Source organism: Microcaecilia unicolor, chromosome 2 (assembly GCF_901765095.1).
Source record: "Microcaecilia unicolor chromosome 2, aMicUni1.1, whole genome shotgun sequence".
Classification (NCBI taxonomy): Eukaryota; Metazoa; Chordata; class Amphibia; order Gymnophiona; family Siphonopidae; genus Microcaecilia; species Microcaecilia unicolor.
This window is the reverse complement of record NC_044032.1, coordinates 488,651,207-488,672,042: the sequence shown is the minus strand read 5'-3', so window position 1 is coordinate 488,672,042 and position 20,836 is coordinate 488,651,207. Positions and strand designations below refer to the sequence as shown.

At 39.8% G+C, this 20,836-nt stretch overlaps 1 protein-coding gene across 2 annotated transcripts in view; it reads left to right on the top strand.

Moving 5' to 3' along the window:
- The window catches only part of ZFYVE28 (zinc finger FYVE-type containing 28), a 382,583-nt gene that overhangs the window by 283,739 nt on the left and 78,008 nt on the right, over positions 1–20,836 (top strand). For both annotated transcript variants that reach the window (XM_030191112.1, XM_030191110.1), the window contains exon 9: positions 14,205–14,309. In XM_030191112.1, the coding sequence (XP_030046972.1) occupies positions 14,205–14,309 (105 nt within the window). The remainder of the gene's footprint in view (positions 1–14,204; positions 14,310–20,836) is intronic.

The following is a 20,836-nucleotide window of genomic DNA, read 5'->3' as shown; positions in this document are numbered from 1 at the left end:
AGATACTACAGCCTATGAATAGGATACTGCTCCATAATTTATTATGGTTTTCAAATGGTGTTATTTATTCAAAATGCAGAGAAACACTCATACTGAAATTAAGCTTATTTATTTATTTGTAGCATTTATACCCTGATCTTTCCCGCTCAGTAGCAGGTTCAGTGCGGCTTACAATGTACAGTACAGAGTATCACAGAGATGATGGCTTACAATGTATGGTATAAAATATTGCAGAGATAACACAATTGTATAGAGTGGGACAAGAGGAAGAGATGTGGGGGAGGGATTACGGTACGGGTAGTGTTAGTGGTGTGTATTGGTTCGTGAGTTATGTTGGGTGATTTGGATAGGCTTGTTTGAAGAGGTAAGTTTTCAGCAGCTTTCAGAAGGGTAGTTCATTGGTTGTTCGGATCTGTCTTGGTATTGCGTTCCAGAGTTGGCTGCCTGTAACGGAGAAGTTGGATGCATAATAGGTTTTGTATTTGAGATCTTTGCAATTGGGAAGGTGAAGGTTGAGATATGTTCGAGAAGATTTGGATCCGTTCCTGGCTGGAAGGTCGATCAAACTGGTCATGTAATTTGGAGCTTCTCCATGGAGGATCTTGTGGATCAAAGTGTGGACTTTGAAATTTATTCGTTCTTTGATAGGGAGCCAGTGAAGTTTTTCACTGAGTGGTGTTGCGCTTTCAAATCGTGATTTGCCAAAAATGAGTCTAGCTGCTGTGTTTTGGGCGGTTTGAAGTTTTTTCAGGATTTGGGCTTTGCAACCAGTGAAGATACTGTTGCAGTAATCGGCGTGGGTGAGTACTGTGGATTGTACCAGATTGTGGAAAGTTTTTTGGGGGGACAAATGATTTGATTCTTTTCAGTACCCACATCATGTTGAACATCTTTTTCTTTATGGCTTTTGTGTGAGTTTCTAGAGTTAGGTGGTTGTCTAGCGTTACTCCTAGGATTTTTAGATTGTCGGATATTGGGATTGGGTGATCAGGGTGGTAGGGAGCAGAGTGGAGTGTTGTGATGAGAGGATTAAACATTGAGTTTTTTCTTTATTCAGTTTCATTTTGAAGGCGTTAGCCCAGGAGGCTATTACCGTGTTCGGAGTGGAAGGATCCTTGTTGAAGTAGGAAGTGGTGAGGTCTGTGATGAATCATGTTGGGGCATTTTTCATTAGATAATTGGGGCAAGGGTCCAGGTGACAATGAGATTTGGAGAGTTTGGATAGTGCTGTGGATATTTCCTTAGTGTTGAGAGGGGTGAAGCTTGTCCAGTAGCGGTCTGCCGGGATCTCCTCTGGGTCAGGGTCCATCTCGTCGAGGAAAATATTGATGTTGGTGTCATTCTGGGGAATTGTGTTGCATAGATTAATGATTTTATCATTGAAGTATTTGGCCATCTGGTCAGCGGATGGACAGTTTGAGGATGAGGAAGTTACTGGAATCGTGTCAAGAAGATTCTTTATAATTTTATGTTGTTTTTTATGTCTGTTTAATGTCATTCTTGTATTTCTTTTGTGTTTGTTTCCACGCATTCACACGCATTCTCATGTTTAAGTGCATTCTCATGTTTTTTTTTAAATATATTTTTATTGGAATAACATTGTATATAGCAGACTTCCAAAGCCAAGAAAACTTACAACATAGTCACAGGAACATTGTTATTTCTAAACGTGCCAAATATTTTTTAAACCCCTCCCCCTCGTGCGAACCCACCCTCCTAGTGCCCCCAGGCCCCCCCTCCCTCCCCCATCCCTTGCATTCTCATGTTTAAGTGCATTCTCTGAACTAGAGCTAGTTTGAACACTTGTAAAATGAGTGCTCCAATGTAAAGCTACCTAATCTTCACATGTAATTAAGTGACATGTAGTACAATATTTTTTTAAATGCAAATTTGGCTATCACAGTGCTTATGTTTTGCTTGTTGTAAAGAGAAGTAACAGTTGAAGAGCAGCCTAATAGCGCAATGGGCTGAAAACTGGGAAAGCCCAGTCAAATTCCACTATTGCTCCTTGTGATCTTGGGCAACTCACTTAACCTTTTATTGCCTCTGATATAAACATGAGCGCATATAGTTCCCATGCACACAAAGTGCATTATATGCTATTCTGTAAGACAGCACACAGCTGCAAGGGGGTGTACATGTGGACGGAGTATAGGAGGCCTATAGGTGAGCCTCCAACTTGAATCAGCAACTTATAGAATTCTATAGGTTATATGCTTTGTATGTTGTACTTAGGAACCCATTTATTCCTGTCTTTGACCTGGCATAAATGGTTGTGCCTAGATTTAGGTGTACCAGTTTGGTATATGCTGGTATTCTATAATGACGTCTTTGCACACAGGTTCCATTATAGAATTAGCACTCAGCACATGGAATTGTCCCCTTAGATTGTGAGCCTTCTGAGAACAGGAAGATACCTACATTACATGAATGTAACTTTCTTGAAGCTACTATTGAAAAAGGTGTGAGCTAATTTTACAAAAAGACTGTGCAGTTCAATGTTATATAGCAGTATTTGTGTTTTGAAGCAAATCCTTTTGTATAGAAAATCTGAGCTTGGGTGTCATCAGCAAAGCATAATGTGGAAGGTTACACTGCTGCCTGCAGCCTTATATGAGTAATGGAGTTCTTGTTATCCTGTCTGTCAATACTACTCTCAATAGCAAGACAATATAATAACAGTAAATTTGTACATAATTCCTGCATAAAATGGTGTAGTAGCCGTGTAAGTCAACTATTCTTAGATAAGTTTGTTTGTTTATTCAGTTACTTGTTATACCGCCTTTTAGCCAGGGAACATCAAAGCGGTATACAATCCTAAATATTTGAAAAGGAAAAGAACTCCATTGTACATAGGAAAGAGGAAAACAGGAAAAGGGGAAACAGCAGGGAGGAAGGGGGAAGAAATGCTAATCGTCAACCGAGCCTCAGCCAGGTGCCCCCCCCCCCCCCAGTTGAAAAGCTAATTAGGAAGGATCATTAGGAAGGATTAAGAACTGGTTGAAAGATAGGAAGCAGAGAGTAGGATTGTGTGGCCAGTATTCTCAGTGGAGGAGGGTAGTTAGTGGGGTCCCGCAGGGGTCTGTGCTGGGTCCGTTGCTTTTTAATGTATTTATAAATGACCTAGAGATGGGAATAACTAGTGAGGTAATTAAATTCGCCGATGACACAAAATTATTCAGGGTCGTCAAGTCGCAGGAGGAATGTGAACGATTACAGGAGGACCTTGCGAGACTGGGAGAATGGGCGTGCAAGTGGCAGATGAAGTTCAATGTTGACAAGTGCAAAGTGATGCATGTGGGTAAGAGGAACCCGAATTATAGCTACGTCTTGCAAGGTTCCGCGTTAGGAGTTACGGATCAAGAAAGGGATCTGGGTGTCGTCGTCGATGATACGCTGAAACCTTCTGCTCAGTGTGCTGCTGCAGCTAGGAAAGCAAATAGAATGTTGGGTGTTATTAGGAAGGGTATGGAGTCCAGGTGTGCGGATGTTATAATGCCGTTGTATCGCTCCATGGTGCGACCGCACCTGGAGTATTGTGTTCAGTACTGGTCTCCGTATCTCAAAAAAGATATAGTAGAATTGGAAAAGGTACAGCGAAGGGCGACGAAAATGATAGTGGGGATGGGACGACTTTCCTATGAAGAGAGGCTGAGAAGGCTAGGGCTTTTCAGCTTGGAGAAGAGACGGCTGAGGGGAGATATGATAGAAGTGTATAAAATAATGAGTGGAATGGATCGGGTGGATGTGAAGCGACTGTTCACGCTATCCAAAAATACTAGGACTAGAGGGCATGAGTTGAAGCTACAGTGTGGTAAATTTAAAACGAATCGGAGAAAATTTTTCTTCACCCAACGTGTAATTAGACTCTGGAATTCGTTGCCGGAGAACGTGGTACGGGCGGTTAGCTTGACGGAGTTTAAAAAGGGGTTAGATAGATTCCTAAAGGACAAGTCCATAGACCGCTATTAAATGGACTTGGAAAAATTCCGCATTTTTAGGTATAACTTGTCTGGAATGTTTTTACGTTAGGGGAGCGTGCCAGGTGCCCTTGACCTGGATTGGCCACTGTCGGTGACAGGATGCTGGGCTAGATGGACCTTTGGTCTTTCCCAGTATGGCACTACTTATGTACTTATGTACTTATGTAAATGATAGGGAGAACAAGTGGGCTTTTAGGAGACAGCAGAAACAAGGGTAAGAAAGCTCAGAAAGTAGGTCTGGAGGGAGAGAATTTCGGAGAAAGGGTGCCAAGTGAAAAAAGCTTAATGACGAGTTGACTCTAGCCAAGCCATATGTACCGTAGGAATAACGAGACGGGAATCAAATTCTGAGCACAGGACTCATGGAGGGCACTATAGGGCATAATCAGAGTAGCAATTACCTGATGGTTATATGAGTTTGCTGGTGGTCTGCTAGCTTTCTTGTGAGGAACCTGGTCTTCCTGGGCTTGATCTTTGTCTGCTGCTCTGGGTTTGGTTCCATGCCTGTTATTTCTGTTAGATGTCTGGTGTCTACTACTACTCTGCTGGGAGTACCTTGAGTCTGTGCCTAACGGAATCACTGGTCTCTTCATCTAAACCTTTAGTAGTTGATTATTGAGGGGCATTTTCGAAAGGGACGTCCAAGTTGCGATTTGGACGTCCTTGCAAAACGGCGAAATCCAGGGGCGGGGAAACCCTTATTTTGAAAAGAAGATGGACGTCCATCTTTCATTTCGAAAATACCATCAGACACATCCAAATCCTTAATTTTGGACGTCCCTAGGCATGGACGTTTCTGACTTTCAGCGATTTTTGAAACCAAAGACGTCCATATCAAAAACGTCCAAATGCAAGCCATTTGGGCATGGGAGGAGCCAGCATTTGTAGTGCACTGGCCCCCCTGACATGCCAGGACACCAACCGGGCACCCTAGCGGGCACTGCAGTGGACTTCATAAATTGCTCCCAGGAACATAGCTCCCTTAACTTGTGTGCTGAGCCCCCCAAAACCCACTACCCACAACTGTACACCACTACCATAGCCCTTATGGGTGAAGGGGGCACCTGTATATGGGTACAGTGGGTTTGTGGTGGGTTTTGGAGAGCTTGCTGTTTCCTCCACAAATGTAACAGGTAGGGGGGTATGGACCTGGGTCCGCCTATCTGAAGTGCACTGCAGAACCCACTGAAACTGCTCCTGGGACCTGCCTGAGTATGACATCTGAGGCTGGCACGACATATTTTTAAAGATGTTTTTTGAAGGTGGGAGGGGGTTAGTGACCACTGGGGGAGTAACGGGAGGTCATCCCTGATTCTCTCCGGTGGTCATCTGGTCATTTCGGGCACATTGTTGTGCCTTATTCATAAGAAAAACACATCCGGGTGAAAACGTCCCAAGTGTTCGTCAGGGACATCCTTGGTTTTTTTTTTTTTTCAAATATGGGTCAAAGACGTCCAAGTGTTAGGCACGCCCAAGTCCCGCCTCCGACACACCCCCTTGAACGTTGGACGTCCTTGCTACAGACTGCAGTTGGAGACGTCCTAAATCGGGTTTCGATTATGCCGATTTGGACATCCCTGGGAGAAGGACGTCCATCTTCCGATTTATGTCGAAAGGTAGACGTCCTCTTTCGAAAATGAGCCCAAATGTCACTAGCCCCTGCTAATAAACCTCGCTAGTTTGTAAGGTGTTTTGCTATTACCCACCAATCTGCATTGGGTAATTTCCATCTGAGAGACTTTCCTTTGCAATACCAGTGGTGAGAGAAGCAATGTTCATGACCGCAGTGTCAGTTGATGACATCACTGGCCCCGACACAAAACCTCAGCTTCTGAGGTGTCACGCTAAAGGGGCATGCCAAAGGGGTCTAGCCCCTTCATGCGCTACTGAGTGTGCCATACAGAAAGTTTTTTATGCTAATATGATAACTAACTTGTTGCTGTTTTTACCCTATTTTCTGAAGTAGTTTGTCTTAATCAGGTTCCTTTAATTGAATCAAATTTTAAATATTCTAAATTTATATATAAGGGATATTATCGTACTAGGGAGTTATTGGATTGCTCAGAACAGTTTTTAAACTGGATTGAAACTCAAATTGGCCATCAACCAGTGACTTACAAGAAAAAGAAATTTCATCATCACAAAAAAGCATGACTATCAGACATAATTTAAAAGCGGTACCTCAGAACACTGTTGTTGATGCTCCTATTATTCCTATTCCCTAGCTTATATACAAATATTCATTTATTGGGGAACAAGACTCAGATCATTAGGGAATAGTTTGAAGATGATGAATCAGGCTACTTCTTTTTAAATGAGACCTGGTTAACATCAGATGATGATCCCCTTATTAATGAGATTTGCTTTTTAAGATACAAAATTGTTTTATGTAGAGACAAGAAAAGGGGAGGTGGCATTAATTTATAAATGCTTGTTTATGATAGAGGATAGTTGATGAATCTGTAGCTTCTATCTTAAGATTCTAGCTCTGATTTAAAGGTGATACTCTAAAGGATTCATTAACTTGTATTTAGTTTTATTCCCCTCCTGATAAATGGTCAGAAGCTAAGAATCATTTTTATGATTTTGTTTTTAGAAATTTGATTTATTCTCCTTATAATTTGAGGGGCCCTTTTACTAAGCTGTGTAGGTGCCTACACACGCTCAGCGCACGCCAGATTGGAGTTACTGCCCAGTTACCGCATGGCCCTTGCAGTAATTTCAATTTTGACATGCGTCCGCAAAATATTTTCTGATGCATGGCAGCCTACACACATCAAGTGGAATTTGACGCATGTAGACCGTTACCGTGTGATACCTTACGGTAAGGTTTCAGACCCAAAATGGACGCGCATTAATTTTCATTTTGCTGCACATCCATTTTCGGCAAAAAGGCATTTTTTTGTAGGTGCACTCAAAAATCATTTTTCACGCGCCTAAAACATGTGTCTACACTACCACAGGCCATTTTCAGTGCACCTTAGTAAAAGGACCACAGATTTTGTGGGATATTAATTTGCATTTAGAGCAAGAAGACAACTCGAAGGATTTATATTCTTTTCTAGCATCATTGCATTATGTTCCTGGTCCATTTGTTACACATTGTAAGCAACACCAATTAGATTTATTTTATTTTCCAACCCTACATTTGATAATATTGATGTCTCGGTTTCTGAGGGTTCTGGGGAGATGTGATAGAGGTCTATAAAATAACGAGTTGGAATGGAACGGGTAAACATGAATCTCTTGTTTACTCTTTCCAAAATTACTAGGACTAGGGGGCACACAATGAAGCTACAAAGTAGTAAATTTAAAATGAATTGGAGAAAATATTTTTTCACTGAATGTGTAATTAAACTCTGGAATTCGTTGCCATGGAATGATATCATGGAATGACTTTGTCATAACAATACTCTGTAAACCACATTGAACATGCAAATAGGTGGGAAAATGTGGGATACAAATGCAATAAATAATAATGTAGTAAAAGCAGCTTAGCGGGGTTTGAAAAAAGGTTTGGACGGCTTCCTATAGGAAAAGCCAATAGACCATTATTAAAATGGACTTGAGGAAAATCCACTGCTTATTTCTAGGATAAGCAGCATAAAATGTATTGTACTGTTTTGGGATCTTGCCAGCTACTTGTGACCTGGATTGGCCACTGTTGGAAACAGGATGCTGGGCTTGATGGACCTTTGGTCTGTCCCAGTATGGCAATACTTATGTACTTATGACATTCATTAGACTGAATCATTATGGTCAGATCATTTTTTACTCCAGTTTAATTTATATTGGAAATCCCTTTGTGTTCCTTCCAACCTAGTGAAGATTAACTACAGTACTAGGGAAAAAATTGACTCTTTTCATTTTTGTGAATGTGTTGATGCTAATTGGTCCTGTGATGACTCATATAACTTTATTGCATATTGGGATTCACTTTGCAATGGCACTTTAGAGGCTATTGCCCCATTAAGGGTTAAAACTAAATGTGATCAACCAAACAATAAATGGTTTGACAGTAAATTAGCTAAACAAAATTGTAGAAAATTGGAACAGATTTGGTAAAAAAAAAAATAAAAAATAAGACCTTGACTAATAAAACTAGTTGGAGAAGTGCTATTCACAAATTAAATATTTTGTGTAAATTGAAACACAGAGAATATTATTCTAAATTGTTAGGTATAGATGTTTTAAGTACCAAGTATTTAAATTGGTTAATGATTTAACAGATAGCCTTTCATACTTGGGTGGCTCAAGTGATATAAAACCTACCTCCTATTAATTAAAATACTTATTATATGTCTGAAAATGTATCATATAAGCAGGAGTCCATCACTTTAGATAATCTTTTGTTAATCTCCTCTACGTTGAAGTGGGATGCTTTCAACAAATTTATTTGTCAAATACGCTAAATCATACAGTTGTCCTCTGGTCCTTATGAAGGTGGCTTCAGTGAACTTTATTTCCATCTTTTTAATTGGTTACTGTTTTTCTTATCTCATGGTCTTTTTTTCCTCAGAACTAAGGAAAATCACTGTTACTCCTGTTTTGAAGAATATAAAAGAAGCACATGATTTTAAATCTAATTACAGACCAGTGACGTCCATACCATTTTTAGTTAAATTATTAGAGGGATCAGTTAGATCTCAGCTTACTGATTATCTTGAGCATTATAACATTTTACATGTATCTCAATCTGGTTTTAGAGTATAGAAACACTTGTTGGTTTTCTTTTGGACAAAGCACGTTGAATCCTTAATGAGAGTAAAACAGTTATTGTCTTTGTTTGATCTCTAAAGTGAATTTGATCTTGCGATCTGATAGGGCCAGATTACAAAGACATGAACAAATTATACCAACTCGTGAACAAACTACTAGACATCACCTTGGTCACCACAACCAATACAGACATCCCATCTGCAGACAACCTTGCTAAATACTTCAGTGAAAAAATTGCAAACCTACGTAACACGCTACCTTAGGACAACACCGATATCGAAAATTTCATCACTGGCTTGGACCCAACCCCTGGTGAATACCCAGCAGACTGAACCTGGTCAAACTTCCCTCTCACCGAGGAAACATCACCCAGGCGATTAATAGGTTCTCCAACTCTCACTGTAAATTGGATACCTGCCCTAGCTACCTAATAAAATCCGCCCCCCACCGTGTCATATTAGGCCTTACATCCCACTTAAACTACAGGCTTCAACAAGGTCTCTTCCGTAAGGAAAATGGCAACATCCTACTCACCCCAATACCAAAAGATCCCAAGAAAAAATAAAACGAAATCGCTAACTACCGCCCAGTAGCATCAATCCCACTGGTGGTCAAACTGATGGAAAGCATGGTAACCAAACAACTTACTGATTACATAAACAAATTCACAATATTACATGAATCACAATCAGGATTTCGCCCCCTCCATAGCACTGAAACAGTACTAATTACCCTCCTAGCCAAATTCAAGCAGGAAATAGCAACAGGCAAAAGCATACTTCTCCTCCAATTCGACATGTCCAGTGCGTTCGACATGGTAAACCATAAAATACTACTAAGACTCCAAGATTACTTCGGGTTTGGCGGACACATACATAGTTGGATCAAGGGTTTCTTGAACATATCAAGTGAAATCAAGCTCAAACATATCACCGTGGAAAGCAGAATGTGGAGTACGTCAAAGATCACCACTATCACCGATCCTTTTTAACCTAATGATGACCCCACTAGCCAAATCCTTATCCAACCAAGGCCTTAACCCTTTCATCTATGCAGACAATGTCACAATATACATTCCTTACAAACATGATCTGACAGAAATCACCAACGAAATCAAGCTCAGCATGAATATCATGGACTCATGGGCAAACGCATTTCAACTAAAACAACACAGAAAAAACACACTGTCTCATCCTCTCATCCCAATACAATTCGAACAAAACCACAAACATAAACACCCCAGATTATACCCTCCCTATAGACAGCCTGAGAACCAAGTGAAATCCACAACAAAGAAAATGTTCCACTTAATGTGGAAACTCAAACGCGTGAAACCATTCTTCCCGAGGGAAACATTCCGCAACTTGATGCAATCAATGGTACTAAGCCATGTAGACTACTGCAACGGAATTTATGCGAGATGCAAAGAACAAATTATAAAGAAACTTCAGACCGCTCAAAACACGGCAGCCAGGCTTATATTTGGAAAAATGCGATTCGAAAGGGCCAAACCCCTCCGAGAAAAACTGCACTGGCTCCCAATCAAAGAATGTATTGCTTTCAAAATCTGCACCCTGGTTCATAAAATTATCTACGGCGAAGCCCCGGGATACATGACAGAGCTCATAGACCTACCAACCAGAAACACAACAGGATCAGCACGAACCTACCTAAATCTCCACTACCCAAGCTGCAAATGACTCAAATACAAATCAACCTATGCATCCAGCTTTTCCTACATAAGCACACAACTATGGAACGCATTACCAAAAGCCGTGAAAACAACTTATGATCACCTAAACTTCCAGAAATCACTAAAAACTAACCTGTTCAAAAAGGCATACCCTACCGACCCAACTTAAATGCCTGTACCCTGCAACACAACGAAACCAAAGCTCATAATGGACATATAATAACTCTTCCTCTCTACAATTCTCTAATGTGTCTGTACACACGAACCTTATTCTACCACAAATTTACTGTATTTGTTCATATCGGAATTGGCGAACGCCTTTACAGTACTATGTAAGCCACATTGAGCCTGCAAATAGGTGGGAAAATGTGGGATACAAATATAACAAATACAGGTGCTCTTAACTCTGTATGAACATTTAGTAAGGAATCCATGAAACCAGTCACAAAACTGCCCAGTTATTCCTATATCCTCAAGTGTATACTTTTAAGATGTCTGCCTGTCTTTCAGAGTAATGGCATAACCTGTGCAGTGTCCTGCAGGACTCATCTATGTCCCCCATACTATTTAATGTGTTTATGTTCTCTTTGGGTTTAATGTATCAGGAGCATGTTTTTTTATTTTATAGCTATGCACATGATATCACCATTCTGATTCAGTCAGAGGCTTTGAATATAAAAAAGGCCACCAATTTGGTGGAAGATTGGATGTCTGTACGTAAATTGAAATTGAATACCAAGAAAACTAAATAATTATATCTTGATTATCATTCCAATCCTAATGTCTCTTCTATAACTAAAGACTAAACTGAATTTAAACTCGAATCGGTTATTAGAATACTGGGAATCTATTTGGACCTAGAACATCAGATTAATCTTTTAATTATGAAATCTTTCATATTATTTAGAAAACTGTGTAATTTTTAAATTTTTTGAGGAAAAGCAGTTTTATTTATTAGTACAAGGTCTTTTAATATGTCAATTAGATTATTGTAATATAATCTATTTGGGCTATCCTAAATTGATACTGAAAAAACTTCAGTCCATTCAAAACATGCTTATAAGACTCATCTTTTCATTAGAAAGATAAGGCAGTCTCTCATTTTTATATTAAGTTACATTGGCTCCAAGGATTTTATTTAAATTGGTATGTTTTTTAAAATTTAGGATTCTAAGGGGTCCTTTTACAAAGGCATGCTGAAAAATGGCTTGCGGTAGTGTAGGCATGGATTTTGGGCGCATGCCCATCTATTTTTCAGCATGCCTGTAAAAAAGGCCTTTTTTAATTTTTTGCCGAAAATGTATGTGCGACAAAATCAAAATTGCTGTGCATCCATTTTGGGTCTGTGACCTTACCGCCAGCCATTGACCTAGTGGATAATCTCACGCGGTAACCGGGCAGTAATGACCTATGTGCACCAAATGCCACTTGACGTGCGTCCGAAAATAAAAATTATTTTTCGGCCGCACGCTAAAAATGAAATTACCGCAAGAGCCACGAGATAGCTGGGCGGTAACTCCATTTTGGCACGCGTTGGACATGTGTAGAGCCTTATGCAGCTTAGTAAAAGGGCTCCTAAATGGATTAACTCCTCATTACTGGTATGATCGTTTTTTATTTACTAACTCACTTAAGTTTAATAGGAGAGTTAATGTTTTTCTTTTTCCTACTTCAGGGGTTCTCAACCCAGTTCTCGGGACACACCTTTACCCTCAATGATTATGCACGAAATAAATTTGCATACAATGGAGGTAATGCATTTAAATGGGTCTCATGCATATTCATTGTGGATATCATGAAAACCTGACTGGCTTGGTGTATCCCACGGACTGGATTGAGAACCCCCTGTTCTAGAGGCATAATATTAAAGCTGTTTGAGAAACTTGTGGCATATCAAGCAGCAAAATTTTGCAAGGAGATCGCCTCTCTTTTAACTATTTCATTGACCTATAAAATGTTTTGACAGCAGCTTAAAGTGTTACTCTTTCAAAAAATATGTATTAGGTAACAAAAATTGACAACAATGGAGTAGCATAGAACAGTGATAGTTTTATGATTATGTTGTTTTTGTATTTCCTGGTAACGTTCAGGTTCTTGTGATTGTACTCCACTAAGAACTGAAAGGTATGGTGGACTATAAATCTGAAATTATGTTGTTAAATTATGTATAAATAGAAATAAAAGGGGTTCATTTTTGAAACACAAAAATGTCCAGAAAAGGCACAAAGTGAAGAAAGGACTTTTTTTTTTTTTTTTTTTGTAAAAACACCCAAATCACTGTTTCGAAACTTTTTTTAACAATATCTTTATTGATTCAGGAATAGGAACATCACAGAAATGCAATTCATCTAAATCTCAGGGGGGCTTGTTCGAGGTGTGTATTTAGGCAAACAAGAGCGGGCTTACGAGTTGGACATTTTTCTATGATAACGAAACATTTGTAAAAATGTCCAGGGCAAAAAAATAGGATGGTTTTTGGCTAGACCAGTTTCAATAACGACTAAGTGCCAAAAAGGTACCCAAACTGACCAGATGACTACTGGCGGTCTAAAGGCATGACCCTTTTTTAATCCCCCAGTGGTCACTGACACCTTCCCCCACCCACCCACCCACCCCTCCCTCCCCACAGTACATACCAGGTTCCATGATAGCTGCAGATATAATGGCCATTCCTCTTAGAGCAGCAAGCAGGTTCCTGAAGAAGCCTAGTGGTCGGTGCATTGGACTGTAGAGAAGGGGGATCCAGGCCCATATCCCATTCTAGCTAGTACACTTGTGGTAGAAAGTGTGAGCACCCTAAAAAACACAAAATACCTACTGAACCCACATATAGGTGACACCTTCAGGCATAAGGGCTATTATAGTGCTGTACAGTTTAGTGCAGTATATTGTTTTTGCTATTCCTGAAGGGCTCGCCATACAATATAAGGGGGTAATGATGTGATGTATACTTGAGAGCTTTTATGTGAAGTTCACTTCATTGGCCCCTAGGCTGCCCCACTGCTCTGCTGGGATGGCTGTGTGGCCAGTCTAGTAGGATGCTGTCCCCCAGACATAACAATGACTTTTTTCTGTGCATTTTCTTTTGGATGTTTTTTGTTTGAAAATGGCACTAAAAGGTGCACTGAGCACAAAAACATCTAAAATAAGGCAATTTTTGAACCAGAAAGATAGATGCTTTCCTGGTTCAAAAATGGCCATGTTTGGCACTGATTTTTGGACGTTTTTTTGCAAAACGTCCAAAATCAGATTTGGATTTCTTATCAAAAATGTCCCTCAAAACAAAAAAGAAGATAAGATGATACTTTTTTTTTATTGGGCTTTCATCTTACCTTTTTTTTTTTTAATTTCTTTTACTTTTGTTTGTTACTTCATAATTACTGAAGCAGGATCTTTCTATTTCAAAGCATTTAAGAAGGCAGGCTGGATGTTTCATAGCTCATTGGTTTTGAAATTTGCTTACCTCCACCACATATTGGTTTCTTAGGCATGTGTTATTCATTTCTGTATTTAGTCTAAAATCCTTAAAGCCTTCTTTTTTTTCCCCTAAGGCTGTTAACAATCTGTTGATATCATGTCACTGTCATCGTTAAAAATCTGAGCATTGCCACTGTAAATGACATTTTTCTTTTTGTGGAAACTTTAAGCTATAATTTTTTTAATGTGATGGATTCATGTGGAGTAAATATGGTGTTCATCTTCTTTTTTTCTTTTTTTTTCTGTATTGTCACTGAAAATCACATTTTTGCCATTATCATATGCATATTTGTTTTCTTCAGTTTATTTGGTGTCCATCTGCTTGTTTTCAGTTCTCAGGATGGTTTACGTGATTCTCCCCTCAGCTCCATCTCCAGCAGTGACTCTGAGAGTGTATCTGTCACTACATGTAGTCTCTCCAGCATATGCACTCTGAGGTAATAATCTCGCTTCACAGGCAGATGTGTCCCACTGCATTAAACTATGTCTGAGTTTCTTGGCTGCAGAATAACAATCAATTGATGGCAGTGCTTAAACTGTTTTAGGTAGATGCTCAGTATCTGTGCAACAGAAGACTGTGAATTGATTTGAAAACATTGAAAACAGTATTGTACATTTAGGACCCTGTTAACTAAGCCCTGTTATAGGCACTTTAGTGTCTTTAACGCGCGTTAACCATGTACACGCCTATAATATCCCTATAGGCGTCTACACGGTTAGTGTATGCGCTAATTGTAGGTGCGTTAAAAACGCTAATGTGCCTTAGTAAACAGGGCCCTTATAGTGAAAGGTTGTAAGAATGTTTGTATTTCACTCAGCTGATGTTTATTTCTTCTCAGTTAATGTTCATTATCAACTTGCCAGTTTTCTAGCTCTCTTGTTAGGATGTGAACAAAATATTTTGGTTCATTTTTATTTTTTGCTGAAAATTTCCTGCTTTTTGGGTAGGATTTTATTTGGGTTATTTCACACATTTAGTTGCTTTAATAGAATTTTATTTATTTATCATGTTAAGATACATTCAACAAGCACACACTTGTTTCAAGAAATACGTAGTAATCATAAATTAAAGATTACATATACAGGGATACTTCCAATTCCAATAAACAAGTATAATTTTTTTTTACTCTTTCATTAGACCACAAAAAAAAGAAAGGTACAGAATAATAAACACTTGGGAGAGAAATATTAAGTAGAATTACATTAAAAAGGAAAAGGCCTTAGCAAATCATCCTGTATTTAATTATCGCGTGTTTTAGGCATGGTAACTGAGGATACAGCAACCACTTCGTGTCCAAGAAAGATTTTAATAGATCGGGTTCAAAAAAACATACTTCACTCCTAAATATTTAACAACGCATTTACAAGGATAACTTAATAGAAAAGATGCTCCCAAAGTTTTTACTTGTTGTTTTAAAGACAAAAATGCTTTCCTCCTCTCGAGTTGCCTTGGTTACATCTTTATAAATCCAGATCTTCTGGAAATAAATCATTTGATCTTCTAAAGTACAACCTCATCATAGCGTTTAAATCTTGCTCAAAAACAAATTGTACCAATAAGGTCTCTCTCTCTCTAATATCTCTATTGAAGATGATTCAAGAAAGGCAGTTAAATTATTCAAATCAACATATTGCCTATCCATATGTTCCTTAACTTTGGTTTTTAGATTGACTGCTAATTTCACCATTGTTTGCAGTTCTATCCCCAGGATTTTTATTAGAAAAAGGTAAATAAAACACCTTATTTAATGGAGGAATATGTTCAGAAGAATATTTTAAAATTTCAATAAGATATTTCTTAAAGGCATCACCTGGAGTCATTGCTGCAAACTTTAGAAAATTTAACATACAAACATTCAAACATCGATGATAATTCTCAGAACTTTCCAACTTCTTAAAAATCACCAAGTTCTCTTTAACCAAAGAAACAAGTCAAATCTTGTACCAATTTCAAGTCCTTTGTAATCCGTTCAACTTTGAACAGTCTAATTTAATGGCTTTTGTATTTTTAGATAACATATTGACCTTACTCACAAGAGCAGATAGTTCTATAGAAGTCTTGGATAAAGAGGCTTCTATCCTCAGCAAAACATGCCATACTCCTTCCAAGGTCACTACACCCAAGGCTGGAAATACACCATCAACGTGTAGGTGCCCAGCAGCGGTAGAATCTTGAAGGGCGGCCCCCCTCTAGTGGCTCTCAGGAACAGCCTTCCGCTACCGGAGAAACCGCAGCCAAACTCTTCATTCCTGCTGGGCATGGACGAGGATTACAGACCGGAGGAGACAGTGAGAGATCAAAGCCCAAGTCTTTGGGCCCTCCCATTTCAGAGGAAACAGCAGGCACTCTAACTCCAGGAAGTACAAGAGAGCCGATGGCATATCTTTCAAGTATCTATTGCACAGGAGTAGGCAAACAGCTCACAGAGGCAGCGAACTTTACTACCCCTTTCTGCTTTTTTTAAGACATAGCTTAAGAAGTATCTTGGAAAAAACAATCAGAGCCTCAGATGGTACAGAAGACGTCGCCACAAGTCATGTTGCCATCTTAGAGCTCCCCCCACCCCCGACCAGGTAGAACTTCAATTTAGACAGCAAATAGGGAACATTAAAGTTAATAGAATTTTTTTTAATGCACACTGTAGCATTTTAACACACTAATTAGTTTGATGCACACTACAGTAGAATGCCGATTATCCAGACTATCCTCTGCAGAGGGTGGTACAGATAATTGGATATATCAAATTTATGTAAAGAAAACAAGATTACAGCATTGCATATTAAACATTTGTTTTATTTTCATCAATATGTTTGCAGAAAAAAGTATAAAATACATAGTTCTAATCAAAAAGTACTGTTTTTAAAAGTAAAATGCAGTGTTGTATTTCTTGTTCATACTGTATATTCACTACTATACACTTAAATGGAAGTAATTCTTAATTGCATCAAGGCCGATTTTTGTTTCTCTCGTGCAAGATCACATAAGGGCTCATTTTTGAAAGAGAAGGACGCCCATCTTTCGACATAAATCGGAACATGGGCGTCCTTCTTACAAGGTCATCCAAATCGGTATAATCGAAAGCCGATTTTGGACATCCCCAACTGCTTTCCGTCGCAAGGACACCCAGAGTTCAAGGGGGTGTGTCAGAGGCATAGCGAAGGCGGAGCTTGGACGTCCTCGACCCATAATCAAAAGAAACAAGGACGTCCCTGACGAACACTTGGACAACTTTACCTGGTCGTGTTTTTCTTTACAATCAAGGCACAAAAAGGTGGCCGAAATGACCAGATGACCACCGGAGAGAATCGGGGATGACTTCCCCTTACTCCCCCAGTGGTCACTAACCCCCTCCCACCCTCAAAAAATATCTTTCAAAATATTGATTGCCAGCCTCAGATGTCATACTCAGGTCCATCACAGCAATATGCAGGTCCCTGGAGCAGTTTTAGTGGGTGCAGTGCACTTCAGGCAGGCGGACCCAGGCCCATACCCCCCCTACCTGTTACATTTGTGGAGGAAACAGTGAGCCCTCCAAAACCCACCAGAAGCCCACTGTACCCACATGTAGGTGCCCCCTTCACCTGTAAAGGCTATGGTAGTGGTGTACAGTTGGGGGTAGTGGGGTTTGGGAGGCTCAGCACACAAAGTAAGGGAGCTTGTACCTGGGAGCAATTTATGAAGTCCACTGCAGTGCCCCCTAGGGTGCCCGGTTGGTGTCCTGGCATGTCTGGGGAACCAGTGCACTACGAGTGCTGGTTCCTCCCACGACCAAATGGCTTGCATTTGGTCGTTTCTGAGATGGACGTCCTTGGTTTCGATTATCGCTGAAAATCAGAAATGACCAAGTCTAGGGATGACCAAATTTAAGGATTTGGACGTCCCTGATGGTATTTTCGAAATGAAAGATGGACGTCCACCTTGTTTCGAAAATATGGGTTTCCCTGGATCGGGACATTTTGCGAGGACGTCCATATCAAAATATGGACTTCCCTTTCGAAAATGCCCCTCATAGTCTTTTCAGAAAAGGAGCTGGATTGCACTGCTTTCTTCCTGTTTTTCCAGCCAAGCCATTGCTGTATTTAAACATTCAGTTGTTTCTGCATGTGTTAGTCCTGCATCAGCATCAACCTGGTGATCATCATTTATTTATTTGTTACATTTGTATCCCACATTTTCCCACCTGTTTGCAGGCTCAATGTGGCTTACATAGTACCGTAAAGGCATTCGCCAAGTCCAGTAGGAGACAAGTACAAAAGATGTTATGGTGGAATAGGGAAGATAAGATTCAGGCACGTGGGGTTAAAGGTAAGGAGGGTTTGATAATGTCCAATACGATCTTTGGTAGTGAAGTGTTGCAGAGTTGAGGCATTTAAGTTGAGTCAGTCGGGTATGCCTTTCTGAATAGATGAGTCTTTAATGATTTTCTGAATTTTAGGTGATCGTAGATTGTTTTCATGAGTTTCTGATTCTTCATGTTCCTTGTTCTGTACTGATTCCGCGATTTCATCATCTGATACCCTGAATCATTTGCATCATTGCATATCCATTCACTGACATTCTCAACATCACAATCAGAGCAACCAGGAACTTGTGGAGGAGTGGCCTAGTGGTTAGGGTGGTGGACTTTGGTCCTGGGGAACTGAGGAACTGAGTTCGATTCCCGGCACAGGCAGCTCCTTGTGACTCTGGGCAAGTCACTTAACCCTCTATTGCCTGCCGCATTGAGCCTGCCAAGAGTGGGAAAGCGCGGGGTACAAATGTAGCAACAACAAAAAAAAATATTGCCAGAGATCTTGTACATCATCTTCTTCTCCCTCTCCAGGTCTTTCTGGGTTGTTTAGAATTATGTTCCACACGTTTTTCAGGCTTTGGTTTTTAACATGATTCCAAGCGTCAGCAACCATATAGGAATGATCTTTTATGTTCAGCTCTCTTATGAATTGGATCATTCCACTTTCAGTTTCTATTTCAGCCAAAATAAGTTTTTTTTAGCAGTTGTTTCCTGTAAAGTCGTTTCAATGAAACAATAACTCCTTGGTCCATTGGCTACATTAAAAATGTCACATTTGGTGGCAAATAAAGTACTTTGAATCTACTTTTCTCTCACTCTAAGCTTTCAGCTGTATGATGTGAAGGTGCATTGTCCAACAATAAAATGATATAATCATGTTTTGCTGTACGAAGCTGAAATCTTTTCACCTCTGATATAAAGTAATTGTTGTACCAGTCAAGGAAAACCTTTCAACTCATCCATGCTTTTTTTGTTGGCTTCTGTACAACAACGGAAGGTTATGTATGTTTTTGAATGAACGAGGATATTTAGATTTACCATTCAGCAGTAGCTCCAACTTATGACTACCAGTTGCATTTCCCCCCAACCAACAGTGTGACACGTTCTTTAGATGACTTGAATCCAGGAGCAGATTGCTCCTTATGACTAACCAGTGATTTACTGGGAGTGATTTCCAATTCAGACCTGTTTTGTCTTCAGTATAAACACAATCAGGGTCGTAGTTCTTGATAAAATCATTAAACTGAAGAACAAAGTAGCAAAATTTGCTACTGGTAAATTTGCAGAAAGTTTTTCACCATGGATTTCAATTTGCCTTATTCTGTGGCGGTGCTTGAAATTTTGAAGCCATCCAGTGCTGGCTTTGAAGTCTGAATCCCCCTGAATCTACTTATTGAAAAACATTGCCTTTTCGGCTAGTAGTGGCCCAGAAATTGAGTGGTCCAAGGATCTTTTTTTTTGCAGGAACCAAAGATATAGAACTTTATCTACCTTTTCAATAGGTGACTTTTTCATGGTTTTTCTTTTTTCAGAAACTGAGACGGAGTTTTACAATAGCATCACTTTGTTTTTTTATGTCAGATATTGATGATGTTTCTACGCCATATTCTTCTGCCAAATTTTTCCTTCACACTCCCTTTCTTAATTACTTCACAATATCAGTTTTCTCTTTTAATGACAAAATGTGCCTTTTTCACTTTTTTTCCATTTCCAAGCAGTGATAGCAAGGCTGTTTCCTCTGCCATGTCCCTGCGAGCAGTGATAGCAAGGCTGTTTCCTCTGCCATGTCCCTGCGAGCAGCGATTGGAAGGCTGTTTCGTCTGCCACGTCCCCACAAGCAGCAATAGCAAGGCTGTTTCATCTGCCACGTCCCTGCAAGCAGCGATAGCGAGGCTGCTTTGTTTGCCACGTCCCCGCAAGCAGCAATAGTGAGGCTGTTTCGTCTGCCACATCCCCGCATGCAGCGATAGTGAGGCTGTTTCATCTGCCACATCCCCGCAAGCAGCGATACTGAGGCTGTTTTGTCTGCCACGTCCCCGCAAGCATCAATAGCAAGGCTGTTTCGTCTGCCACGTCCCCACAACAGCAAGGCAGAAAAGGATTTTTTATGTTGCGTATGAGTCTGGAAAGGTCCAGAAAAAGAAAGGGCAGGGCTTTTCTCTTCATGAACCACAAGGATTGACTGGGAAGTTATTGGCGGATAATGGGTCTGGATAATTGGAAATCTGGATTATCTGTGTTCGGATAATCAGTGTTATACTGTACTTTGTAGGTTAGTGCACATTAAATCAATTTAGCACACACAAAACCTTTTTAAGTTGCACAAACATGCCCATTCTTAGTCACTTTAATTTTCTTAAGTGTCATGTTCATAGATGTGTATTTGGTGTCCTATCTTTTTATGGGTGTACCCCTTCTGTTAATAAAATGTCCTTTTGTGTCCACTGAGTTATTCGTACCAGTTTTTAATTTTTGTATATCGTGATAGAGGTCAGTGCAGCAGCCCACAGATCTACTTGGGTTCTTAATGGTAGGCTTTTTTTGGATATGGGTATGGGTCATGCATTTGATAGAAAGCAGTTTACATATTATATACAGGTACTTTCTCTGTCCCTGATGGGCTCACAATCTTAAGAATATGTGAAGCATTTAAAAATATAAAATGTATGTAT